The 27993-nt window shown below is 35.6% G+C and overlaps 2 protein-coding genes across 8 annotated transcripts; one reads left to right on the top strand and one right to left on the bottom strand.

Annotated features, from left to right (window-relative positions):
* Nucleotides 1–4: 4 nt before the first annotated feature.
* On the top strand, nucleotides 5–27989 carry LOC131428383 (isocitrate dehydrogenase [NAD] subunit gamma, mitochondrial). Of its 7 annotated transcripts, none has more exons than XR_009229371.1 (8): nucleotides 5–181; nucleotides 336–1169; nucleotides 1234–1420; nucleotides 1495–1570; nucleotides 26360–26490; nucleotides 26546–26596; nucleotides 26669–27077; nucleotides 27299–27989. XR_009229371.1 is itself a non-coding variant. In XM_058592299.1 (5 exons), exons 1-5 carry the CDS (start codon nucleotides 125–127, stop codon nucleotides 1886–1888), a joined length of 1182 nt encoding a protein of 393 aa, XP_058448282.1. In that variant the 5' UTR covers nucleotides 5–124; the 3' UTR covers nucleotides 1889–2028. The 7 variants fall into 7 exon arrangements, 2 of the variants coding, with proteins under 2 accessions (XP_058448282.1, XP_058448284.1); XR_009229370.1 differs by having other exon boundaries at nucleotides 26534–26596; XR_009229372.1 differs by lacking the exon at nucleotides 26546–26596 and having other exon boundaries at nucleotides 26360–26533.
* Nucleotides 17067–18458, bottom strand: LOC131428384 (uncharacterized). The gene is made up of 8 exons (XM_058592302.1): nucleotides 18338–18458; nucleotides 18225–18260; nucleotides 18120–18152; nucleotides 17912–17947; nucleotides 17782–17853; nucleotides 17673–17720; nucleotides 17589–17603; nucleotides 17067–17530 (listed from the first exon to the last, which is right to left on the bottom strand). The coding sequence occupies exons 1-8, from the start codon at nucleotides 18353–18355 to the stop codon at nucleotides 17123–17125; spliced, it is 666 nt and encodes a 221-aa protein (XP_058448285.1). The 5' UTR covers nucleotides 18356–18458; the 3' UTR covers nucleotides 17067–17122.
* Nucleotides 27990–27993: the final 4 nt, after the last annotated feature.

Here is a 27993-nt window from a genome sequence, read left to right as displayed (position 1 = left end):
CTTTTTCTGACACGGGTGGTGTTTTTATAGTTTTTACTCAAAGTTCGTTGTGCCCTAGGACGGTAGGGTTCTTGTGCAAAGCAAATTCGCAAATTTCACCCATTCAAAAAGCACATAATCGAACATGGCACTTCGTTTGTTCCGTCTCAGTCAGGATGTGGTTACGCCACTAATAAAACGGGTAAGTTCTGCTCGAAAACGGCAATTCAGGATTTACCACTTGTTAAAGTTATATAATAATTATTCTTCCAACCTTCGGCCATTGGATATTCAACTGGATATCACCTTCAAATGATCGTCATTATTTTTACGCATCATGTTCTTCATCTCGTTAGGGTTGTGCCGTGTCTGCATTCGAGCTACAGCACAAGAATCCGATCCAGCGTAAGGTGGAGCAGGTTCCGGTGGCACAGTATGGTGGACGACATACGGTGACCATGCTACCGGGCGGTGGTATCGGCCCGGAACTGATGAATTACGTTAGGGAGGTGTTTCGGTTTGCCGGTGTACCGGTTGACTTCGAAATCGTGGATATTGATCCGGCAAGCGAAGGAAACGAAGACCTGGAGTACGCAATCACATCGATCAAGCGGAACGGTGTGGCCATCAAGGGTAACATTGAAACGAAGTCCGAATCGACCGGAATTATTTCGCGTAATGTGGCCCTAAGGAACGAGCTGGATTTGTTCGTGAATGTGTTGCACTGCAAGTCGTTCAATGCCATTCCGGCCCATCATCAGAACGTGGATGTGGTCATCGTCCGACAGAATACGGAGGGCGAGTATGCCATGCTGGAGCACGAGAGCGTACGCGGTGTGGTGGAGAGTATGAAGGTGATAACGGCGGAGAATGCGGCCCGAGTGGCACGATTCGCGTTCGAGTTTGCTCGCAACAACAACCGCAAGAAGGTGACGACCATTCACAAGGCCAACATTATGAAGCTGGCTGACGGTATGTTTTTGAAAATGGCCCGCGAAGTTGCCAAAGACTACCCGGACCTTCAGCATAACGATATGATTATCGACAATTGCTGTATGCAGCTGGTTTCCAACCCGCACCAGTTCGACGTGATGAACACGACCAACCTGTACGGCAGTATCACGTCTAATGTGCTGTGCGGTTTGGTCGGTGGAGCTGGTTTGTTCTCCGGCCGGAACTATGGCGATCATGTAGGTGTTGGTTGAGTTTGGGTTTTAGATTTGTGGATACATTGTCTCTTGTTTCTATCGGCAGTATGCTGTTTTCGAACCGGGTACTCGCAACACCGGCACCAGCATCGCCGGTAAGAACGTGGCCAACCCGGTGGCCATGCTGAACGCTGCCGTCGATATGCTGTACCATTTGGGTCATCGGTATCACGCCGATAGCATCTCGGATGCGATTCACAAGACCATCGACGTCGACGGAATCCACACGCCAGGTTGGTTGTTTGCAAGCGAGCGTTTTTTTTAACTTGACGATTGTTATATGGGTATGGTTGCTTTTTGTTTTTAGATTTGGGTGGTCAAAATACCAGCTCGGAAATCGTTCAGAAAGTTCTGCAGCATCTGGCCGAGAAGAGAACTTATTGGTGAGTTTTATTTTTGGCATTTAGACTTTTTTATCTAGTGACGTTGGTTTTATTCTCTAGAATAGTGTGTGAGTGTGCTAGGAAAAAAGTTAATTACGTTTCGGTTTTGTTTTTCAATTGATTGTTTGGATGGGGAGTGGCTTTTTTCGTAGAATAGTTTGTCCCTGCTGAGATAGGATGTGGTTTATAGGATAATACTATTCGAGTTCAACTGTTCATTAGTGCTAAATGAAACGTTGTTTTTTTCTGTTTGTTCTCTTCTAACCCTCACACATGCTAACAAAACACAGGCATCACGGAGCCGTAGATGATATTTAAACCGCTGCCAAACCTTTAGAAATCCCTCATATTATAATAAATATCAATCCTTAGCATTAGGTTAAAAATTATTGATCTGGTGTTTTAACCCTTTTTTGAAACAGAAGCAAATAAATCGGTTTGATTTATTTGATGCGTAACATGGAGTTTCCATTAATTCTTTAGAGTAGGTTAAATTTCGGTTCAGAAAATGCATGTTTAATATTGAAGTAACTACGATGAAATAATAAATTTCAACTGATAAAAATACTACCTACACTGTATAATAACTATAGTTAAATTAGTTAGAGAAAAGTATTCAATTTAAAAAAAAACAATATGAAGATCTTATATACAAGATTGACAGACAATGAGCCAATATGACCTTCAACCGGAGCGTTCACAGTATCATGCACGCGTTCAGTGCTATTTAATCGGGTTGCTTGCTGGAATGTGTTTATACATATACCAACGTAGCGTAGCTCAGAGAGTAGAGATCGATTCCTGAAATGAGTGACAACGCATCAGACTTCCGCATACTACGATTTGGATGAAAATATGCACTTATCTTTGGTATGGCAAACTATTTGTTTTGTAATTCAATTCACGACTGATTTTTTGAAAAAGCGAATACTTAAAATGCATTTTTTCGAATAATGGTGACCGGGAACTGTTAGTTTTCCGAACGAACGGTGTTAAAGATGATGTAATAATCGATTGGGCACTCTAAAAAAAACATGCATATAGAGCTTAGATTTTCTGTCTGGTGTTCCCGAATTTTTTTTTAAGTCAGCTCGCTTTTTTTAGATTTCACCATATCTCAACGTTTCATGCATTTCTAAGACATTTGACATAAACAAAAATTCTTGTTTTGAGATTTTTTTTCTGCGTGGATTTTCTGAGTTACGCGGTTTCAAATTCTACAAGTCCCAAAGTCGTTTTCTCTCCATTTTTTTTTTAGATTACACCATGTCTCTACGCTCCATGCATTTCCAAGACATTTGGCATTACTTTAAAATTACTCTATAATGACTCCAAAATCAATTTAAATCACTCTAAACTGACTCTAAAATTATTATAAAAAACCCTTCTTAATCCACCTAGTGGTGTGATAATGCCTTTCTCTTCTTTCATAACAGTCTCATGAAAATATGTTTCATACTTTTATTAAATAATTTCGGATACTAATTTTGACACCAATTGATTCAGATTGATTCGAGTAGTTCACAAAAGCATGCTTCAGTGTTTATGTCACACAGTCAGCATCATTTTTTCGAACTAGTGCTTGACATTTGCGTTGCCTATTTGTATGAGAACAGTGATGCTAATCTAAAAAAAGCCTTCTTAGTCCACTTAGTGAAATTTTAATATATCTTGAAAAATCACCATAGGGGGGAGTACATGAAATTTTCGAAATCGAAAAAAAATTTTTGATGCCAAAAGGCTTAGAATTGCATGAAACGTCGAGATTTAGTGTCATCTCGAAAAAAAATTTTTTTGAAAAAATCGACTTTTTGGGACTTAGAAAAAATATGAAAATTTTTCTAAGTCCCAGAAAGTTGATTTTTTCAAAAAATTTTTTTTTTGAGATGACACTAAATTTCGATGTTTTATGCAGTTTTAAGAGTTTTGGCATCAAAAAAAATTTTCGATTTTGGAAATTTCATGTACTCCCCCCTATGGTGCTTTTTCAAGATCGAAAATTGTCAAACCTTTACCACCGGGCAGCACCCCTTAAGCATGTCCAATTTAGGTCAAATTTTGCATGAAGGCTTTTTTCGAGATGCTTAAACTTTTGAGCACTAGAACTTTACGAAAATAGAGTTGATCCCAAAATTTTGGCACCCTTATATATACAAGAGCGGTAAAAGTCAACGTGTTTTGTCGGTTACGTCACTTATACCATCATATATCTGGAACCAAAAGTCACAACCATTTGATCTTCGAACTTGATCAACGGCCCGACAGTAGCTTTCAAACGAGCCCAAGTTTGTTAAAATCGGATCAGCCATCTCTGAGAAAATTGAGCGCGTTCAAATACAACGCTTTTTGTCGGTTACGTCACTTATACAATCATATCTCCGGAACCAAAAGTCACAGCCATTTGATCTTCGAACTTGATCAATGGCCCGCCAGTAGCTTTCAAACGAGTCCAAGTTTGTTCAAATCGGTTCAGCCATCTCTGAGAAAATTGAGCGCGTTCAAATACAACGCTTTTTGTCGGTTACGTCACTTATACAATCATATCTCCGGAACCAAAAGTCACAGCCATTTTATCTTCGAACTTGATCAATGCCCCGATAGTAGCTTTCAAACGAGCCCAAGTTTGTTAAAATCGGTTGAGACATCTCTGAGAAAATTGAGCGCGTTCAAATATCTTCGAAAAGTGCACACACATACACACACACACATACACACACACACATACACACACACACATACACACACACACACACACACAGACATTTTCCGATCTCGTCGAGCTGAGTCGAATGGTATATAACACTATGGGTCTCCGAGGCTCCGTTCGAAAGTCGGTTTTTCCAGCAATTCTAATACCTTTCTATAGAGAAAGGCAAAAAGCCTTCTTAGTCCACTTAGTGAAATTTTCATATATCTTGAAAAATCACCATAGGGAGGAGTACATGAAATTTTCGAAATCGAAAAAAAATTTTTGATGCCAAAAGGCTTAGAATTGCATGAAACGTCGAGATTTAGTGTCATCTCGAAAAAAAATTTTTTTGAAAAAATCGACTTTTTGGGACTTAGTCCCAGAAAGTTGATTTTTTCAAAAAAATTTTTTTTTGAGATGACACTAAATTTCGATGTTTTATGCAGTTTTAAGAGTTTTGGCATCAAAAAAAATTTTCGATTTTGGAAATTTCATGTACTCCCCCCTATGGTGCTTTTTCAAGATCGAAAATTGTCAAACCTTTACCACCGGGCAGCACCCCTTAAGCATGTCCAATTTAGGTCAAATTTTGCATGAAGGCTTTTTTCGAGGTGCTTAAACTTTTGAGCACTAGAACTTTACGAAAATAGAGTTGATCCCAAAATTTTGGCACCCTTATATATACAAGAGCGGTAAAAATCAACGTGTTTTGTCGGTTACGTCACTTATACCATCATATATCTGGAACCAAAAGTCACAACCATTTGATCTTCGAACTTGATCAACGGCCCGACAGTAGCTTTCAAACGAGCCCAAGTTTGTTAAAATCGGATCAGCCATCTCTGAGAAAATTGAGCGCGTTCAAATACAACGCTTTTTGTCGGTTACGTCACTTATACAATCATATCTCCGGAACCAAAAGTCACAGCCATTTGATCTTCGAACTTGATCAATGGCCCGCCAGTAGCTTTCAAACGAGTCCAAGTTTGTTCAAATCGGTTCAGCCATCTCTGAGAAAATTGAGCGCGTTCAAATACAACGCTTTTTGTCGGTTACGTCACTTATACAATCATATCTCCGGAACCAAAAGTCACAGCCATTTTATCTTCGAACTTGATCAATGTCCCGATAGTAGCTTTCAAACGAGCCCAAGTTTGTTAAAATCGGTTGAGACATCTCTGAGAAAATTGAGCGCGTTCAAATATCTTCGAAAAGTGCACACACATACACACACACATACACACACACACATACACACACACATACACACACACACACACACAGACATTTTCCGATCTCGTCGAGCTGAGTCGAATGGTATATAACACTATGGGTCTCCGAGGCTCCGTTCGAAAGTCGGTTTTTCCAGCAATTCTAATACCTTTCTATAGAGAAAGGCAAAAAGCCTTCTTAGTCCACTTAGTGAAATTTTCATATATCTTGAAAAATTACCATATGGGGGAGTACATGAAATTTTCGAAATCGAAAAAAAATTTTTGATGCCAAAAGGCTTAGAATTGCATGAAACGTCGAGATTTAGTGTCATCTCGAAAAAAAATTTTTTTGAAAAAATCGACTTTTTGGGACTTAGTCCCAGAAAGTTGATTTTTTCAAAAAAATTTTTTTTTGAGATGACACTAAATTTCGATGTTTTATGCAGTTTTAAGAGTTTTGGCATCAAAAAAAATTTTCGATTTTGGAAATTTCATGTACTCCCCCCTATGGTGCTTTTTCAAGATCGAAAATTGTCAAACCTTTACCACCGGGCAGCACCCCTTAAGCATGTCCAATTTAGGTCAAATTTTGCATGAAGGCTTTTTTCGAGGTGCTTAAACTTTTGAGCACTAGAACTTTACGAAAATAGAGTTGATCCCAAAATTTTGGCACCCTTATATATACAAGAGCGGTAAAAATCAACGTGTTTTGTCGGTTACGTCACTTATACCATCATATATCTGGAACCAAAAGTCACAACCATTTGATCTTCGAACTTGATCAACGGCCCGACAGTAGCTTTCAAACGAGCCCAAGTTTGTTAAAATCGGATCAGCCATCTCTGAGAAAATTGAGCGCGTTCAAATACAACGCTTTTTGTCGGTTACGTCACTTATACAATCATATCTCCGGAACCAAAAGTCACAGCCATTTGATCTTCGAACTTGATCAATGGCCCGCCAGTAGCTTTCAAACGAGTCCAAGTTTGTTCAAATCGGTTCAGCCATCTCTGAGAAAATTGAGCGCGTTCAAATACAACGCTTTTTGTCGGTTACGTCACTTATACAATCATATCTCCGGAACCAAAAGTCACAGCCATTTTATCTTCGAACTTGATCAATGTCCCGATAGTAGCTTTCAAACGAGCCCAAGTTTGTTAAAATCGGTTGAGCCATCTCTGAGAAAATTGAGCGCGTTCACACACACACAGACATTTTCCGATCTCGTCGAGCTGAGTCGAATGGTATATAACACTATGGGTCTCCGAGGCTCCGTTCGAAAGTCGGTTTTTCCAGCAATTCTAATACCTTTCTATAGAGAAAGGCAAAAAGCCTTCTTAGTCCACTTAGTGAAATTTTCATATATCTTGAAAAATCACCATAGGGAGGAGTACATGAAATTTTCGAAATCGAAAAAAAATTTTTGATGCCAAAAGGCTTAGAATTGCATGAAACGTCGAGATTTAGTGTCATCTCGAAAAAAAATTTTTTTGAAAAAATCGACTTTTTGGGACTTTGAAAAAATATGAAAATTTTTCTATGTCCCAGAACGTTGATTTTTTCAAAAAAATTTTTTTATTGAGATGACACTAAATTTCGATGTTTTATGCAGTTTTAAGAGTTTTGGCATCAAAAAAAATTTTCGAATTTGGAAATTTCATGTACTCCCCCCTGTGGTGCTTTTTCAAGATCGAAAATTGTCAAATCTTTACCACCGGGCAGCACCCCTTAAGCATGTTCGATTTAGGTCAAATTTTGCATGAAGGCTTTTTTCGAGGTGCTTAAACTTTTGAGCACTAGAACTTTACGAAAATAGAGTTGATCCCAAAATTTTGGCACCCTTATATATACAAGAGCGGTAAAAATCAACGTGTTTTGTCGGTTACGTCACTTATACCATCATATATCTGGAACCAAAAGTCACAACCATTTGATCTTCGAACTTGATCAACGGCCCGACAGTAGCTTTCAAACGAGCCCAAGTTTGTTAAAATCGGATCAGCCATCTCTGAGAAAATTGAGCGCGTTCAAATACAACGCTTTTTGTCGGTTACGTCACTTATACAATCATATCTCCGGAACCAAAAGTCACAGCCATTTGATCTTCGAACTTGATCAATGGCCCGCCAGTAGCTTTCAAACGAGTCCAAGTTTGTTCAAATCGGTTCAGCCATCTCTGAGAAAATTGAGCGCGTTCAAATACAACGCTTTTTGTCGGTTACGTCACTTATACAATCATATCTCCGGAACCAAAAGTCACAGCCATTTTATCTTCGAACTTGATCAATGTCCCGATAGTAGCTTTCAAACGAGCCCAAGTTTGTTAAAATCGGTTGAGACATCTCTGAGAAAATTGAGCGCGTTCAAATATCTTCGAAAAGTGCACACACATACACACACACACATACACACACACACATACACACACACATACACACACACACACACACACAGACATTTTCCGATCTCGTCGAGCTGAGTCGAATGGTATATAACACTATGGGTCTCCGAGGCTCCGTTCGAAAGTCGGTTTTTCCAGCAATTCTAATACCTTTCTATAGAGAAAGGCAAAAAGCCTTCTTAGTCCACTTAGTGAAATTTTCATATATCTTGAAAAATTACCATATGGGGGAGTACATGAAATTTTCGAAATCGAAAAAAAATTTTTGATGCCAAAAGGCTTAGAATTGCATGAAACGTCGAGATTTAGTGTCATCTCGAAAAAAAATTTTTTTGAAAAAATCGACTTTTTGGGACTTAGTCCCAGAAAGTTGATTTTTTCAAAAAAATTTTTTTTTGAGATGACACTAAATTTCGATGTTTTATGCAGTTTTAAGAGTTTTGGCATCAAAAAAAATTTTCGATTTTGGAAATTTCATGTACTCCCCCCTATGGTGCTTTTTCAAGATCGAAAATTGTCAAACCTTTACCACCGGGCAGCACCCCTTAAGCATGTCCAATTTAGGTCAAATTTTGCATGAAGGCTTTTTTCGAGGTGCTTAAACTTTTGAGCACTAGAACTTTACGAAAATAGAGTTGATCCCAAAATTTTGGCACCCTTATATATACAAGAGCGGTAAAAATCAACGTGTTTTGTCGGTTACGTCACTTATACCATCATATATCTGGAACCAAAAGTCACAACCATTTGATCTTCGAACTTGATCAACGGCCCGCCAGTAGCTTTCAAACGAGTCCAAGTTTGTTCAAATCGGTTCAGCCATCTCTGAGAAAATTGAGCGCGTTCAAATACAACGCTTTTTGTCGGTTACGTCACTTATACAATCATATCTCCGGAACCAAAAGTCACAGCCATTTTATCTTCGAACTTGATCAATGTCCCGATAGTAGCTTTCAAACGAGCCCAAGTTTGTTAAAATCGGTTGAGCCATCTCTGAGAAAATTGAGCGCGTTCACACACACACAGACATTTTCCGATCTCGTCGAGCTGAGTCGAATGGTATATAACACTATGGGTCTCCGAGGCTCCGTTCGAAAGTCGGTTTTTCCAGCAATTCTAATACCTTTCTATAGAGAAAGGCAAAAAGCCTTCTTAGTCCACTTAGTGAAATTTTCATATATCTTGAAAAATCACCATAGGGAGGAGTACATGAAATTTTCGAAATCGAAAAAAAATTTTTGATGCCAAAAGGCTTAGAATTGCATGAAACGTCGAGATTTAGTGTCATCTCGAAAAAAAATTTTTTTGAAAAAATCGACTTTTTGGGACTTTGAAAAAATATGAAAATTTTTCTATGTCCCAGAACGTTGATTTTTTCAAAAAAATTTTTTTATTGAGATGACACTAAATTTCGATGTTTTATGCAGTTTTAAGAGTTTTGGCATCAAAAAAAATTTTCGAATTTGGAAATTTCATGTACTCCCCCCTGTGGTGCTTTTTCAAGATCGAAAATTGTCAAATCTTTACCACCGGGCAGCACCCCTTAAGCATGTTCGATTTAGGTCAAATTTTGCATGAAGGCTTTTTTCGAGGTGCTTAAACTTTTGAGCACTAGAACTTTACGAAAATAGAGTTGATCCCAAAATTTTGGCACCCTTATATATATAAGAGCGGTTAAAATCAACGTGTTTTGTCGGTTACGTCACTTATATCATCATATATCTGGAACCAAAAGTCACAACCATTTGATCTTCGAACTTGATCAACGGCCCGACAGTAGCTTTCAAACGAGCCCAAGTTTGTTAAAATCGGTTCAGCCATCTCTGAGAAAATTGAGCGCGTTCAAATATCTTCGAAAAGTGCACATACATACACACACACATACACACACACACACACACACACACACACACACACACACACACACACACACACACACACACACACACACACACACACACACACACACACACACACACAGACATTTTCCGATCTCGACGAACTGAGTCGAATGGTATATAACACTATGGGTCTCCGAGGCTCCGTTCGAAAGTCGGTTTTTCCAGCAATTCTAATACCTTTCTATAAAGAAAGGCAAAAACCTCTGAATTAGCTCTAAAATGACTGTAAAACGATTCTGAAATAAACCTAATCAAACCTAATGACCTTACAATGAGTCAAACATGACTCGTAAATGACTCTAAACTAACTTTAAACTGACTCTAAATTGATTCTAAAATAACACTCAAATAACTATGAAAGGACTCTAAAATTTCTGTTATAATTATAAAACGATTGTGAAATGATTCTGAAATGACTGAAAACTGACTAAAATAATTTTGCAATGGCTCAAAAAAGACTCCCCAATGATCCTAAAATGACTAAAATAACTCTAAAATGTCTCCAAAATAACTATGAAATGATCCTAAATTGGCTAATAATTTTACAATGACTAAAATGACCCGAAAATGACTTAAATGTCGCAAAAATAACTATGAAATGACGATAAATAATTCTAAAATGACTCTAAACTAACTTTACAATAACTTAAAAATGACTCTAAAAGTACTCTCAAATGATTCTAAAATTATTTCACAATGACGTCATTTTTTACTTTAAAGTGTCTTTTAAATGACTCAGAAACGACTCTAAAGTAGCTCTAAAAAGACTCAAAAATGACTTAAAAATGATTCTAAAATGACTCTTAAATGATTCTAAAATTACTCTGGACTGATTGTAAAATATTTCTAAATGATTCTAAAATAACTCTAAAATGACTCTACAATGACTCTAAATTGGCTAATAATTTACAATGACTAAAATGACTCGAAAGCGACTTTTAAATGACTCTTAAATTTCGCAAAAATAACTATGTAATGACTGTAAAATAATTCTAAAATGACTTTAAACTAACTTTACAATAACTAAAAAATGACTCTAAAATTACTCTAAACTGACTCTTAACTGATTCTAAAATTACTTCAAAATGACGTCATTTTTTACCTTAAAGTGTCTTTAAAACGACTTAGAAACGACTCTAAAATAGATAAATAGATAAAGATTCCAAAATTACTCTAAAATAATTTCAAAATGTCTCAGAAACGACTCTAAAATAGCTCTAATATAACTTTTAAATGACTTTAAAATGACTTAAAAATGATTCTAAAATGACTCTAGAACGACTCTAAATCGACTTTAAAGTCACTATAAAATGACTCTAAAATGACTTTAAAAAGATTCCAAAACTACTCTAAATAATAAAATAACACTAAAATGACTTTAAAATGACATTTAAATGACTTTAAAATGACATTAGAATTACTCTAAAATGACTTTTAAGTGACTATAAAATGACTCAAAATGACTAGAAAATGGCCCTAAAATGACTTTAACATAACTTTACACTGACCCAAAAATGACTCTCAAATGATTCAAAAGTGACTATTAAATGACTCCAAAATTACTCTGGACTGAGTGTAAAATGATTCTAAAATAACTCTACAATGACTAAGAATTGGCTAAAAATTTTACAATGACTAAAATGACTCGAAAGCGACTTTTAAATGACCCTTAAATTTCGCAGAAATAACTATGAAATGACTTTAAAATGACTCTAAAGTGACTGTAAAATAACAACGAAATAACTGTAAAAAAAATTCTAAAATGACTGTAATGATCTTAAGATGTTTTTTTTTTACGTTTCGTCTTTGACTCATCAGTGCAGAGCAGTTCAAATTGAACTGCTTAGTGCTAAACTCGGCAGTTCAATTTGAACCGCTAAGCAGACGTAAAGTTTCTGCTACTTACAGAACACTTTTTGTTTTGCAACGAAGTGTCGTTTCGTCTTTGACTCATCAGTGCAGAGCAGTTCAAATTGAACTGCTTAGTGCTAAACTCGGCAGTTCAATTTGAACCGCTAAGCAGACGTAAAGTTTCTGCTACTTACAGAACACTTTTTGTTTTGCAACGAAGTGCAATGTCTTTTCTGACGTGCCGAACGAAAACGTGTTTTCGACTATTTCTGGCCGATGCAGGTATGGTCATTTAGGGGTTAGCCAGATTTTGTGCTAGGGCACATAACCGTTTTCATTATTTTTACGTTTCGTCTTTGACTCATCAGTGCAGAGCAGTTCAAACGACCATACCTGCATCGGCCAGAAATAGTCGAAAACACGTTTTCGTTCGGCACGTCAGAAAAGACATTGCACTTCGTTGCAAAACAAAAAGTGTTCTGTAAGTAGCAGAAACTTTACGTCTGCTTAGCGGTTCAAATTGAACTGCCGAGTTTAGCACTAAGCAGTTCAATTTGAACTGCTCTGCACTGATGAGTCAAAGACGAAACGTAAAAATAATGAAAACGGTTATGTGCCCTAGCACAAAATTTGGCTAACCCCTAAATGATCTTAAGATGACTCAAAAATTACTTCACAATGACCCAAAAATGACTCTAAAAATTACTCCAAACTGACACTTAAATGATTCTCAAATTACTTGAAAAAAAACTGTAAAATGATTCTGCAATTATTCTAAAATAACTCTCAAATAACTCAAAAGTGACTCTAGAATGACTAAAATTACTGAAATAACTCTAAATAACTGTTAAATGATTCAAAAATTACTGTAAAATGACTCTAAATTGGATCTAAAATAACTTTATAACTACTTAAAAATGACTCTAAAATTACTCTAAACTGACTCTTAAATGATTCTAAAATAACTTCAAAATGACGTCATTTTTTATTTTAAAGTGTCTTTAAAATGACTCAGAAACGACTCTAAAATAACTTTTAAATGACTCTAAAATGACTTAAAAATGATTCTAAAATAACTCTAGAACGACTCTAAATCGACTTTAAAGTTACTATAAAATGACTCTAAAAAAACTTTAAAAAAATTCCAAAATAACTCCAAAATAATTTCAAAATGACTAAAATAACTCTGAAATGACTCTAAAATGACTTTAGAATTATTCTAAAGTGACTATAAACTGACTCTAAAATGACTAGAAAATGGTCCTAAAATGACTTTAAAATAACTTTACCCTGACTCAAAAATGACTCTTAAAGTGACTTTAAAATGACTCTAAACTGACTCTTAAATGATTCTAAAATTACTCAGGACTGATTGAAAAATGATTCTAAAATAACTCTAAAATGACTTTAAATTGGCTAATAATTTTACAATGACTAAAATGACTCGAAAGCGACTTTTAAATGATTTTTAAATTTCGCAAAAATAACTATGAAATGACTGTAAAATAATTCTAAAATGACTCTGAAATGACTCTAAACTAACTCTTAAATTATACTAAAATTACTTCAAAATGACGTCATTTTTTACTTTAAAGTGTCTTTAAAATGACTCAGAAACGACTCTAAAATAGCACTAAAATGACTTTTAAATGACTCTAAAATGACTTAAAAATCATTCTAAAATGACTCTAGAACGACTCTAAATCGACTTTAAAGTCACTATAAAATAACTCTAAAATGACTTTAAAAAGATTCCAAAATTACTCCAAAATAATTTCAAAATGACTCTAAAATAACTCGAGAATGACTCTAAAATGACTTTTAAATGACTCTAAAATGACTAGAAAATGGTCCTAAATTGAAATTAAAATAACTTTCCTCTGACTGTAAACTGACTCTTAAATGATTCTAAAATTACTCTGGACTGATTGTAAAATGGTTCTAAAATAACTCTACAATTATTCTAAATTGGCTAAAAATTTAACAAAGACTAAAATGACTCGAAAGCGACTTTAAAATGACGCTTAAATTTCGCAAAAATAACTTTGAAATGACTTTAAAATTACTCTAAAATTACCTTAAAATAACAACGAAATAACTGTAAAACGATTCTAAAATAACTCTGAAATGACCCTAAGATGACTCAAAAATTAAGAGAAACTGTTCGAGATAACTGTTTGAAAAACTTCCCAAAAAACTACTCAAAAAAATTATCGAAGAACTTTGGGAAAACCTCTTGAAAACCGCTTAAAATTGGCTCTAAAAACTACTCGAAAAAACATAAAAAAATTGAACGAAAGAACTGCCCATAAAAGTTGCTCGTCAAAAATGTGGCACGGAAAGACTGCACGAAAAAAACTTTTAAGCAGAACTGCATAGAAAAAAAAATTACTCGAGAACTTGCTCGAAAAAACTGCCTGAGAAATTTACTTTTGGAACTTGTGAATTACTGGAAAACTACTTAAAAAACTACTCGAAAACTTGGCTAGAAAAAATTGCTGGATAAATCAACTCTTAAAACATGCTAGCTACTCAAAATATGCTCGAAATAATCGGGACACTGCTCGAAAAAATGCACAACAGAACTGCTTAGAAAAAAAACTACTCGAGAACTTGCTCGAAAAAACTCTTGAAACTAGTGAAATACTGGAAAACTGCTAAAACAACTACTTGAAAAAACTTCTCGAAAACTTTGCTAGAAAAAAAAACTACTCGAGAAGTTTGCTCAAAATAGTCGCTTGAAAATTTTACTCTCAAAACTTGGTGAATTTTGGAAAAATTACTTGAATAAACTACTCGAAAACTTGCTAGTTGCTCAAAAAAAAAACGACGAGAAAAACTGTTTTGCAAAACTGATTGCAAGAGCTGTTTGTCAACAATGCTCCGAAAAACTGCTAAAAAAATTGCTCCGAAAACTGATCAAAGAACTGCTCAAAAACACTGCTTAGAAAATTGCGCGTGAAGCTGCTCGAGAAACTGTTCGAAAGAACTGTTTGAAAAACTTCCCAAAAAACTACTCAAAAAAATTATCGAAGAACTTTGCTACTTAAAAAACTACTCGAAAACTTGGCTAGAGAAAATTGCTGGATAAATCAACTCTTAAAACTTGCTAGCTACTCAAAATATGCTCGAAAAAATCGGGACACTGCTCGGAAAAAAATGCACAACAGAACTGCTTAGAAAAAAAACTACTCGAGAACTTGCTCGAAAAAACTGCTTGAGAAATTTACTCTTGAAACTAGTGAAATACTGGAAAACTGCTAAAAAAAACTACTCGAAAACTTTGCTAGAAAAAATTGCTGGAAAAATCAACTTTTAAAACTTGCTAGCTACTCAAAATATGCTCGAAAAATCGAGACACTGCACGAAAACTGCTCGAAAAAAATGCACGAAAGAACTGCTTAGATAAAACTACTGAAAAATTTGCTTCAGAATTTTGCAAAAAAAAACTACTTGCAAAATCAACTCTTTAGCTGCTAAAAAAATGCTCGAAAAACTGATTGAAAGAGCTGTTTATCAACTGATCAAAGAACTGCTAAAAAACACTGCTTAGAAAATTGCGCGTGAAGCTGCTCGAGAAACTATTCGAAAGAACTGTTTGAACTGTTTCCCAAAGAACTATTAAAAAAAATTATTGAAGAACTTTGGGAAAACCTCTTGAAAACCGCATAAAATTGGCTTTAAAAACTACTCGAAAAAATATCGAAAAATTGAACGAAAGAACTGCCCATAAAAGTTGCTCGTCAAAAATGCTGCACGGAAAGACTGCACAAAAAAAACTGCTTAAAAGAACTGCTCAGAAAAAAAAATTACTCGAGAACTTGCTCGAAAAAACTGCTTGAGAAATTTACTATTGAAACTTGTGAATTACTGGAAAGCTACTTAAAAAACTACTCGAAAACTTTGCTAGAAAAAATTGCTGGATAAATCAACTCCTAAAACTTGCTAGCTACTCAAAATATGCTCGAAAAAATCGGGACACTGCACGAAAACTGCTCGAAAAAAAGTGCACAAAAGAACTGCTTAGAAAAAAAACTACTCGAAAACTTTTCTCAAAATAGTTGCTTGAAAATTCTACTCTTTAAACTTGTTAAATTTTGGAAAAATTACTTGAAAAAACTACTCGAAAACTTGCTAGCTGCTCAAAAAAAATACGAGAAAAACTGTTTGAAAAACTACTCCAAAGCAATGCTCAAAAGTACTGCTTAGAATAAACTACTGGAAAACTTGCTTCAAAACTTTGCTAAAAAAATCTACTTGCAAAATCAACTCATTAGCTGCTAAAAAACTGCTCGAAAATCTGTTTGCAAGAGCTGTTTGTCAACAATACTCCGAAAACCTTCACGAAAAACTGCTAAAAAAATTGCTCCGAAAAACTGTACAAAGAACTGTTTGAAAAACTTCTCAAAAAACTACTCAGAAAAATTATTGAAGAACTTTGGGAAAACCGCTTAGAAATCTGACGAGTGGTTATTTTGTGTCGAGTAGTTAAATTTAACTAAAACGGCGGCCCATTTCAAAATTTGACAGACGGAAAGTTATTTGGGTTTAGTTTTCCACTGGAAATAATTTCAACTAAAGAATTAATATTAGAATTTTTATTGCAAGATTTTTTTCAGTGTGTTGGAAAATAACCATCGATCTGTCAAAAATAACCATGCTTTCGAGCAGGGTTATTTTTGACAGCATCAAAGTAACCACTCGAGTGTCCGATTTTAACCAAAAGTTTAAATTTACCGCGAAATGGTTCACAGCCTAAGCAATAAGTTTGAAGATTCTTGAAAATCTGTTGAAAACTTAACGAGCTGTACGTGTTCAAAACATATCCACTGTTTGCCCGGGTGTTTGAACGTGAGTTCGAATGCCTAGTTGAGAAACAGTTCCGTTCAGCAGTGCACTGGTAAACCATATCGAAAATTGTTGGGCTTTAATGAAGAGCAAATGCCTGTTCACAACAAGAAGCAGCTCTCCCGTGAAATATCCGGGAGGTTTGACGCTCTCTTCTTACAAGCTACGATGAAAACCTCGTCAGAAGCATACCTCGAAGGCGTCAAGTCAATTGGTCAATTGGTGTCTATATTTTAGTACAAACTGTTGGTGTTTTCTGTTGCAACTTGTTAAGAATGAGCGACTGCACCGAAATGTCACTTTTGTTCTCGGAGATACAATTTGCTTTTGCTAGGGTAATTTTTCATGGATGCAAAGGAAAACGACTTCAAACAATTCGCGTACTTAGTAATCATTTTGGAGTCATGTTCCCACTTCGATATCTCGAAAAATGTTCAGATTAGTTTATATTTAAGTCGTAGTTCTCACTCAATACGATATTTCGCACGAGGGAGACGGAGATTTATCTCGGACTTTACAAAAAAAATCTGACAAATACTGTATTAACTTTATTAGTAACTAATTTACGAATTACTAATATTGTAGCTTCCAATGAGAAGACATACACCAAGTCAGAGTACTGCTTTTTCCCCATAGCTCAATCCATTCTCATTTCTTAGATGCCTGGTAACCGGCGACCGTAGTTTTTAGACGCTTCCGCAGAACTCTGGTTGTCACTTGCGTAGTTATGCGACGCTTCAGCTTCTTTCTTGTAGTTGCAGTAGCGGTAGCGGTTGTAGTAGTAGAAGAAGTAGTACTAGAGGCAGCAGTAGCAGTGGTGCCATTCGTCGTGATCTCGTTTTCGTCTATCACGTTCGCGTTCGGTTCCGACCAAGATCTATCGTTTTCGTCATCTTCGGAAGCAACGCTTTCCGTCACACTGGTAAAATTGCTGTCGAAGTTTTCGATCCCTTCAGTGACGTCAAGAAGCGTTACATCGGACGATGTTGCATTATCTGCGCTCAAGTCGGTTGTACCATTCGTACTGTTATATTGTGGTGGCCAGTTTAGAGGAAACTAGGGAAATACAAAGATTTGATTTTTCAACCTGAACGGTCTAAGTTTTTGGTCCTACCATCGGTCCGTAGTACTGCGAAATTTGACACGTTATAAGTCGATTTATTTATCATATGAATGGTAACGGTGGTTATGAACTTACCATTAAGGTCCATGGGCTCTTCCGGGTGGTTATATTTGTTATGTGTTTCTGAAAACAAAAACAACTAATTCAATGACATAATCGATGAAAAGTGTCAGTTCCTTATGACCTTGGTAGTTGTAGCCGGATATGGCGATCGAATAGTCACCCGCAACGGTGCGTTACTTTGACCTTTCGTACTCTGAAAATGAAGCTTGATATCATTATCAAACAATCATGAAAACTACACAGTCTATCACCTTGGCTGGTATAGTGAAATACAATGGCCGTGTTGTCTAATAACAGAGAAAGAGAGAGAGAGAGAGAAAAAATCTCATTCAATGCAACTGAGCTTTTGTCAAAAATCTAGTAGTCTTTGCACAGTTTCATCTCCACACGATTGACAGTAGCTGGAGAGGAAACAAACAAGCACACACAGGAAAAGATATTTGTTTTACTTCAACTTACCACGAGCGCTCGCGTCGTTCTAGTTGTGCTTCTCTATCAATCAGTAAATGACAGATAAAAGTTCGATTAAAAGAAAGTACCTCATTTCAATTGTACTAAACTCACGGTCGGTGGCGTGGCGGTCGATTTCGCTGTGATCCTCTGGGACATCAAGGTAAATGATAGATTGCAAATTTTATTAAAAGAAAATTAATCACTTGAACCGCTCCCACACTCACCGGTGGCGTTGTGGTCATTCGTTGATTCGAGTTTACCAACTGTCCGGACTGCTGACGTGATCGTGTAGTTTGAGGCGTTGCTCTTCGAGTTGACGTTCGCGATTGTTGGGCGACGACTATCTAGAAAGCAGGTTTGGTGTGTGAAAATTTGTTTTCGAATGCGAAGGCGATTAGCCAGTTTTAGCACCTCCCGGAAACCAACGGCGGCCAACAGCACCAGCAGGAAACTTTTCAGTCGCATTGTTTTGGTAATTGATTTCTGTTTTTCCCGGTAGTTTCCATTGGGACACTACTGTCGAAATTTGAAGGGAAGCGTTGCTTCGCAGCTCTATTTATCAATTCGGATTCAAGCTAATCTATACTAAATGAGATTCTAATTGGTTATGGGAGGGCATTGTGCGAATTAATACGGATTGATTTGAATTGAGTATGCGCCGACGGGACGAGGAATTTAATTTTATTTTATCGGACATATAATCGTTAATGTCAATTTTGAGTTATAGTAAATGAAGAAGAATAGTAGTGATTTTATTTCAAGAAACACTCGATTGAAGTATTTAGTATTTAAACTCCTCTTGTAACCTCTTTTTAAACATAAACTACACGTTGGCTTTGGCATGGAAAAAACATCTCTGTGAAATCTATTTAAAAAAAAAATTCGGGCAGTCAGTGTCTGATCAGACGAGCTACTGACTTTGTTTACATTTTTACTCGATGATTCAAATGGCCCGTTAAGTGGCCAACATTCTAATATTCGAGTATTAGAAATCGATTAGTAAAAGTGAAAGTTCCATAAAGTTTTTTTTATAAAATTGGTGGTTAGTGTGTAAGTAAACAATCATACTGTTCGCCATTCGGTGCCAAATTTCATCTAACATCAGTTCTCCATTGTCCAAAATAATTTGCTCCGGTAATAGGATCAGTTTTTGACATCCCAATTTTAATTTTGTAATATCTTTACCGGCGAACGATAGGAATGATGCACACATCAAGTCGATTCTTGATTCTATCTGCGTTGTAAACTTTGTGACCTCGTGACTTGTGTTCCGAGTAACAAATTATGTGGCGGTCAGTAGTTGGCGACTGAAAATGTGAGTGTCTCAAAAAAAATTTTAATTTCAAACTCCAGCCTCATCAATACAAAACAAAATAAAACTTCGCACAACTTCGAATTTTTGCATTAAAAATCCTCATAAAAAGAACTGCCAACTTCATAAAATCGCATAGAAAATATGCAAAGCACCGTAAATTCACATAAAAACCGCAGAACCGCCTATAAAAAAAACCATAATCCTGCAATTTCGCATAAAATTTTATGATTACTTTGGAAATTTGTATTTAAAAAGCGCTCAACTTCGAAAATTTTCATGAAAAATAACCGAATCTCTTCAAAAATCTTCAAAAAGCATACGTTCGAAGATTCGCATAACTTCGGAAATTTTTATTAAAAAAAAAATAAAACAGATCTGCAAACGAACATAACCTCGAAAAAACCGGAAATTTGTATAGCAAAATCGCAAAACTTGGGAAATTCTCATCAAAATTTTCGCATAACCATAAAAAATTGGCCTAAAGTTCGCATACATAAAACGCATTATCTCGAAAATCCGCATAAATAAAAAAACCGTCTAACTTCGAAAAAGAAGTTGTATAACGGTTCTGAAATTAATCAAAAAAAACTCGCACTTTGGAAATTCTCATGATAAAACTCGCATTAATAAAATTGCATAACCTCAAAAGTTCTCGTTGAAAAAACCGCCTAACCTCAAAAATTTGGTTTTAAAAAAACACTTCACTTTGAAAAATTGCATATCTTCGGAAATTCGCTTAAATGATCCGCGTAATTTTGGAAACTCTTAGGAGTCGCTTATATAAAACGCATACCAGGAAATCTGCACATAGAAAAGTCGTTTAACTTAGGAAATTCACAGCGAAGACTGCATAACTTTGAGTATTTGCACAAAAATTCGTATAACTTCGGAAATTCGCATAAAACTATTTACAATATTTTAAAGCTATTTACGCATAAAACTATTTACAATTCGCATAAAACTATTTACAATTCGCATAAAACTATTTACAATTATATTCACAGAAAAAACGCAGAACTTCGGAAATTCGCAAAAGAGAAACGCAATAAGCTGCTTATAAAAACCGTATAATCTCAATAATTTGCAAAAAAAAAAACGGCATAATTTCGAAAAATTCGGAAATTCTTATGAAGAAAAACGCATAACCTGGAAAATTCGTATAGAACGTATATCGTCGAAGAATTGCACAGCCTTTAAATAAAAACCACTTAATTTTGAAAAGTCCAAATAATCCAAAAAAATCGGCTCGATAATTGGATCGGTTTTTTGACATCCCGATTGTAATTTTGTAATATCTTTACCGGGCGAACGGTAGAGAAGAAAATTGGTGTAAACTTCTCGCCGATTCTTGATTCTAACTGCGTTTTAAATTTTGTGATCCTACGGGCGGAGACTGGGTATCAATCCCTGGTAGGCTGCACGTCAGGCGGTTGCTCCGAGTAACATAGTATGTGGCAGTCAGTAGGTGGCAACTTAAAATGTGAGTGTTGAAAAACAACAACTTCAGTCTCATCAATACAAAAAAAAACTTCGCATAACTTCAAATTCTCCATTATAAAATCCCCATGAAAAGAACTTCAAACTTTATAAAAACGCATAAAAAACTGAAATTACCATTAAAAAAAACCAAATAACCTCGAAAATCTGCATAAAAACATAACCTGTAAAAAAAACAGAAATCGGTACAGCAAAATCGCATAACTTAGAAAATTCTCACCAAAATCCGCATGCGTATAACGCGTTACCTCGGAAATCCACATAAATAGAAAACAGTCTAACGTCGGAAATTCGCATAACTTTGGAAGTTCGAAAAATTTCGGTAATTCGCATAAAAAACCTGTTTTAATCCACCTAGTGGTGTAATGATGCCTTCCTCATATCGATCATACTATCATATATAATACTGTGGTATTCTTCAAAATAATTTTCTTCGAATCTTAAAAGAATAACGGAAATCGGTTTCTTTGACCGTCTACTGATGAAAACTATCAATTGGAGAAGATTTGAGGTCGATTTAGAAAACTTACGCTTTTTCGCCCTTTTCAGTGATGGTATAAATTGTTAACACACTTTACCCTATATTTCCGGATCCGAATGAAATTCAGGAATTACGTATGGGACCACAGGACCTAAGTTTGTGAAAATCGGTCGCGCCATCTATGAGAAAAGTTAGAACACATATTTTCCGGTTTTTATCACATTTCACCCCATAACTCCGGAACCGGAATTCGGATCCAAATATATGAATTCAAAATACTAGGATCATGATATATGAATTCAAAATACTGAGAAATCGTTCTTCTTGGATCCATTTTGAACATTCGGAACATAGGGTTATTTTGTTGTTTATTTTTCAGATCTTAATAAACAGATTTTGATTGAAGGCGCATTAAAAAAACAGTTGATTAAAATTGAATTCCGCTCGACAGTTACAAAATCGTTGTGAAATTTGTATCTTGTATAAAGTTTGTGATTTCAAGTACTCTACTACCATTTTATAACTGATAGAAAAGTATTCTGGATTCATTCAATGTTTATAATGTCGATGGTGACTAAGTTTCAAATAGTTTACTTGGAAACAAGTTATTTTCAAGTTATGGAAAGATAAGTTCTATCAGTATGGCATTACGACGTAACGACAACTTAGCACTTAATAGAAACTGCGTTTTTTGAGTCACGCAAGTTGTTAGATGTTAGTAACAATCACTCAAATTTCTGGTTGCAAACTAGTCATAAATAAGCTAGCGTAACAAAAATTGTTACTATTAGTTCTGATATAACACTTCGAGGCTCGGTTCGATAGTCGGTTTTCCAGCAATTCTTATACCTTTCAATAGAGAAAGGCAAAAGCGCTTAACTAACCGTATACCTTCAGAATTTTTTTTCGTAAATCCTCATAATTTTGAGAATCCCTATGAATGGAAACCATTTAATTAAAAAAAACCCCGGCACCTTTTTAAAATTTGAATGAAAAACTGCATAACCTCGGAAACGCGCATAAAAAATCCACTTAGCTTTGGGAATTCTCCAAAAAAAACCTCATATCTTCGAATGATTGCATAAAAAAATCCTTCGAACTTCGGAAATTTGCCTAAAAATATTCACATAACTTTTAAAATTCATTTAAAAAAAAATGCATTGCCTCAAAAATTTGCGTTGAAAAACGGTTTAACTTCGGAAATTCGCACGAAAACCGGAAATTCGCAGAACAAAACGTATAATTTAAGTAATTCTCAGCAAAATCCGTATAATTTCGGAAATTCTCAAAAAAAAAATAAAAATAAATATGTTCATAAATTTGGGCTGAAAAAACTGCTAAACATAGGCAATTTGGAAAGTCGCATAAAAACCTGCATGTCTTCGGAAATTCGTATAAAAGATCCTCGTAACTATTTTGGGGTTTGTGTTGAGCATAAGACAGCAAGTATTGAGTTTTGAACTCAATTTTCTACACACAACTACCAAAGAACAACAGACAGGGAGAAAAGTGAAAAATGCATGAAATAGCGAAAATTAAAAAATTTGCGAAAAAGTATCGCCCAGGGGAAGGCTTCGAACCTTCACCCTTCTACTTTCCGGGAAGACACTCTACCAACTACGCTACTCTAGAACATGTGTAGAACACGTTCCAGATCTCAAACGATAAAATAGTGCTGAACTTGTGCACACAAACCTTAAAAGGTTAGAATATTCAAAGCAAATTGAATAATTGAATCATGTCTTTGGGCGTTAAGGTTTCGAAGTCATACAAGTCTTTCAAGTTTTCAATTTTTTTTATATAAAATTCAAAATTTTCAAGTTCTTCAATTCACCAAATTATTAGGTTTTATTTCTTTACTTTTTCAAATCTTCATATTTCCTCAATTTACCAAAACTTAAAGTCATCAAGTATTGAAGTTTGAAGTATTCAAGTTTTCAATTCTTTCAGTTTTGGAGTTTTGAAATCTTCAAGTCTTTAGGTCTTCAAGTCATCAAGACTTCGTGTCTTCAAATCTTCAAGTATTCAGGTCTTCAAATAGGGTAGAGTCGACAGCCTTGGGCCACTCGTGTTTTGCCAAAAAGTATTGAAGGATTTTATTTAACTTCGAAGAATCACATAACTTAATGAAAAAGCGTTGAGAAAACAGCTTACCTTCGGAAGTTTGCAAAGAAAAATCGCAAAATTTTTACAAATTCACAAAAAAAACTCCGCATATTTCGAAAATTTGCATAAAAACGGCAAAAATTTTGAAACCGCTCAACTTTGGAAATTAAAGCTTAGGAAATTCGAATAAAAACCCGCATAACTTTGGAAATTCGCATTGAAGAAATTGCATAGGTTCGAAAATGTATATAGAAAAACTGTATAGCTTCGGAAGCTTGTGTGAAAGATCCCCATAGTTTTGTGAATTCGCACAAAAAACACAAAATTTCTGAAATTTGCGTGAAAAATCCACGTAAAAACATCTCCCAACTCCGGAAACTCATAGAAATAACGCATAACTTCAGAAATCCGCATGTAAAACCGCCTGAAACATGCGGAGCTTGTTTGTAGAACTTCGGAAATTCGCTTGAAAAACACATAGCTTCTATAATTCGCTCAGACTCCAAAAATTCCCATAAGAAAACGAAAATTCGCATTAGAAAACCTGCATTACTTAAGAAAAACCGGAAGATTTTTACATGCTTAAGACTTTTAGAATTTATGTTTGGAAATCCAGAAGTTGTTAAGTATTCTAGTCTAGCTTATTCAACTCATTATATTTCTATAGCTCACAAATCTTCTCGGTCTTCTAGGCCTCTAATATTTAGGACTTCAAGATTCGAAATTTATTTAAGTTCTCCAAATTACGGACCCAAATGACCAATCGGTCTCCAAATTTTTAATTTTTTGTTCTTTACTAGATTTCAAATCTTCATGTCCTTAGTTTGCCAGAACATTAAGTTTGAAAATTTCTAGTCTTTATTTCTTCAAGTTTTGGAATCTTCAAGATTTCAAGTCTTCAAGATTTCTAGACTTCAAGTCTGTGAGACTTCATGCGCCAATACATCATATAGTCGAACCTTCAATTCTTCAAGTTTTGAAGTTTTGAAATCTTCATATTTTTAAGTCTTGAAATCTCCATGCTTTGAAATCTTCAATTCTTTACATCTTCTATTCTTTAATTCTTCGGCACTTCAAATTTTCAATCTTCAAGACTGATAGAGTTTAAGACTTAAAAATAAGAAGAAATCTTCAAGTTTTGAAGTCCTAATGTCTTACCGTTTTCAAGTCTTCAAGACTTGAGCCTTTAAGTCTTCAAGTTTTCAAATGCTCTAGTCTTCCAGACTTCCAGTTTTCAAATTATCAAGACTTCAAATCTTTAAGTTTAGAATTTTTCAAGTCTTCAAGAAATGTGCACCCAATTTTATTTAACCTAGAAGAAATTCAGCTATTTGGTCCTTTTAAGAACCGAAAATCGATCCCAAAAAACTATTTAAAATTTTACTTCCGTTGAAATAAGAGCATCCATCTATAATTGTATTCAAAATGAAGATGATGACGAAATGTAAAGAAAAATTAATCGAATTCATTATCCCTGCATAAAGGGTTACTTAAAGAATTATCATAAAGAATTAATCGTAATTAATTGATTTCCTATTATTCAATTGTGTATTCGAAAATATTTAAATATGTTCAATGTGAACACTTCAGTATTCGGGCGCCGTTCGAAATTCTAGAGACGAAGAATCGAAAGCTTCAGTTCACCTTTGCACCTCGTCCAACTAAGTCGAAAAACGTTTACTGTCGGGACGACAGAACCAAACAACAATAATATATTGTAAATAATAAAACGAACTTGAGACGAGTAAACCTGTCAAACGAAAGGCGTCAGAGAAGCCTATTCGATCGGAAAAAAGTGTATGAGATTCAACTTAACAAAACTAATGACGTAATGTTAATTGATTTTTCTTCTGATCGCAAGACAGTTAAATCACAACTGGAAACGAAAATATGCACTATGTGAGAAATCAAGATACCACTGTACGAGGAGGATCGTGCCATAGAAATGCGTGTATATGATCTTCCTTCAGTCGCTAACGATGATTTTAATTGGAAAGCCTTGTCGCAGTACGGAGAAATTATTCCTATCGAGATGGAAGTGTGGAAAAGATTTTCATCCGGTATTCTTAGTTTGATTTGTAAACGTTTAAAAAAGCCTATTCCATCTTATGTGATGTTCGGTCAGTTGACAAAGTACACCGTTAGATCACTGGTCACCTGCGACAGACAGCTGACCACAAACCGGTGTTGTCAGATAGCTATTCACAATGGATAGTCTTGTGAGAAACTGGGCAAGCCGAGATCTAAATCCAAGCACAATCAAGTTATGTCATTAACGGTCCAAATTCCCAAATCAACCCTAGTACTTCCGAGACAAAAATACAACAATATAACACTCCTGGAAGAACAAAAAGAATCTAGGAAACCCACGCGACGGTGTTTCTAACAACAATCGGTGACGACGAATCAATGGACGAGGGCGCAAACAGTGAACCAATGCTTTGTACTCTGTCCTTCGCTGCGGTCTTGCTGTTTTCGACTAGTGGTCGTATTTTAATCACCATTACTCAAACAAACCTAGAACTGATTCTAGAATCACAGATTTTTGGCATATCAAATTCAGGTGGGGGTGGGAAAGCTTACTCAGGTAGGTTGCGTTATCCACAGAACAAATGCGCAGTGACCATACATCCTGAATTTATACTATTAGACCATAATTTTAAGCGGTAATTTATAGACAAGCTGTAGAGTAGTATCTATTTCGCATCTATTAGCAAAACCAAAACATGCTAGTTTCAAAGTTTTATGAAGTTCCACTAATGTAGTTTAATTTGTATTTGCAATCGAATTTTACTAACGCACCTTTTTGTTGGATTTTTTTTCCTGGCACTTTCCTCCCACTAACAGGACACCACTTCTAGTGCAATAAATAAAGCAGTTTCCTAACCAAACTAGAAAGCACATAGCATACTAACAATAGCAGCACCGATAAAAAAATCCTTCATATTTAGGAAGCAATAACATCCTTCAGCTTCCAAGTGTGTACAGCGTTCGTGGTTTAAAAATTAAATCCGATTTTAGGTATACTTCTAGGGGCTTTAACGCATCAATCTTTGTACCGTCGGGAGAGCTTCCGTTTCCGGTGTAGGATTAACGAACTGTTCTTAACAATTCCAATCAAAATTTTCTAACCCTAGCAAACATTTCTTTCAACAGGCAACCGTCGAGTTGGTGATGAGACGCTGTGAACCCTCAACGTAATCCCACATCCGTCACATTGACAATGAATAAAAAAAAACCCTTGTACTTACTATTTTGCGTATTAACAGTCAACATTTCTCCTCTCCGATGCCATCTAATTTGCCCTCAGTAACCAGTGCAAAGAAAGCTTAACCGATAGACCCGTTTTTTTTTGCATTTTGAACGTTTTTCACCGACATCACCGAATGGGCAAAAGCTTTGCTTAATTTGCATGATCAATAAGTTCTCATTTTTGTTCATGTTTCGTTTCGTCATAACAAAAAAAAACACACACACACCAATCCAAAGGCGAAGGCATCAAAGTGACCGTTGACAATCGCACCCCTGCGTTGGTGTTTGTTTTTGTTTGGAAACGGTAGGCAAGGTACGTACGGAAACAAAAATTCAAAACGTCAACTTTCAGGTCCCACTTCAATGCCTTCTGCGCATCAGTTTTCTGTTGTTTGCAAAGATTTTGCTATTTTTATTATTTATGTCGCCAAAACTAAAGTATACTTAGTAAGAACTTATTTTCTGTTTTTTTCTTCTTCTTTTCTCTTTGGTTCAACGCGAACACCAACTTTCCTATGTTCGTATGTAAATCAGATTTCGTTAAGAGGAGAATCTCACGACTGCGTCCCGCCTCCATCCCAGCCTAATTCGTTATGTTCTATTTATATTCAGTTACGGAAGCGTAAAACAAGCTTACTCTCAGCACCTTCAAAATCGTGTAGCGCCAGTACACGAGGTGAGTTTACAAAAAAAAAACGACACCAACAAAACAACGGAACTATGCATAAAACAAAACCCAGGTAAGCAGCAGCCATCCACCCAACTGACGACGGGGTGGATGCAAGCTGCAAAGTTTCATAAATAAATCATCGTGACTAGTAGCAGGATGGAGGGTGCTTGCTAGTTTACCGGAAATGGAAGTGAAATGTCACCGAGAATAATCACTACGAACAGTCCCTGACTGCCCCTAGCCCAAGTAGCAGGAGTAATTCTTCGAGTTCTTCGTTGCTGGTGGTGGCTTTTCTGCCAACGGAATCATTATAACCGTTTTTTTTTTGAAGCAGTCGAGTGTTGTTTAGCTTGCCTCTTGAAGCTTTCCGTGCTATTATCATTTTTTTCTTCTTTATACTCTAGAGATACCAACTGTTGCGAATGAATCGTTTTGTTTTTAGGACTAACATTATCTGAGAAAAAGATTACAACTCGTATTCAACATGTCAATCTTTTTTTTTTATACTGTACAAACTCAATTTAATGCGATCGTTTCGTTTGACAATATCGTTAATCGG

Source organism: Malaya genurostris, chromosome 2 (genome assembly GCF_030247185.1).
Source record: "Malaya genurostris strain Urasoe2022 chromosome 2, Malgen_1.1, whole genome shotgun sequence".
Classification (NCBI taxonomy): Eukaryota; Metazoa; Arthropoda; class Insecta; order Diptera; family Culicidae; genus Malaya; species Malaya genurostris.
Note: the sequence above shows the minus strand (reverse complement) of the source record. Positions and strands in the feature narration are given on the sequence as shown.

Excerpts from the sequence above, each read along its gene's own strand:
- LOC131428383 (XM_058592299.1), top strand. The coding sequence starts at position 125 with ATGGCACTTCGTTTGTTCCGTCTCAGTCAGGATGTGGTTACGCCACTA. Across the intron at positions 1,170-1,233 it reads GCCGGAACTATGGCGATCAT|TATGCTGTTTTCGAACCGGG; the intron begins GTAGGTGTTGGT and ends TTCTATCGGCAG. Across the intron at positions 1,421-1,494 it reads CGACGGAATCCACACGCCAG|ATTTGGGTGGTCAAAATACC; the intron begins GTTGGTTGTTTG and ends TTTTGTTTTTAG.
- LOC131428384 (XM_058592302.1), bottom strand. Across the intron at positions 18,153-18,224 it reads CGACCGCCACGCCACCGACC|AGAAGCACAACTAGAACGAC; the intron begins GTGAGTTTAGTA and ends ACTGATTGATAG. Across the intron at positions 17,721-17,781 it reads ATCCGGCTACAACTACCAAG|AAACACATAACAAATATAAC; the intron begins GTCATAAGGAAC and ends TTTTGTTTTCAG.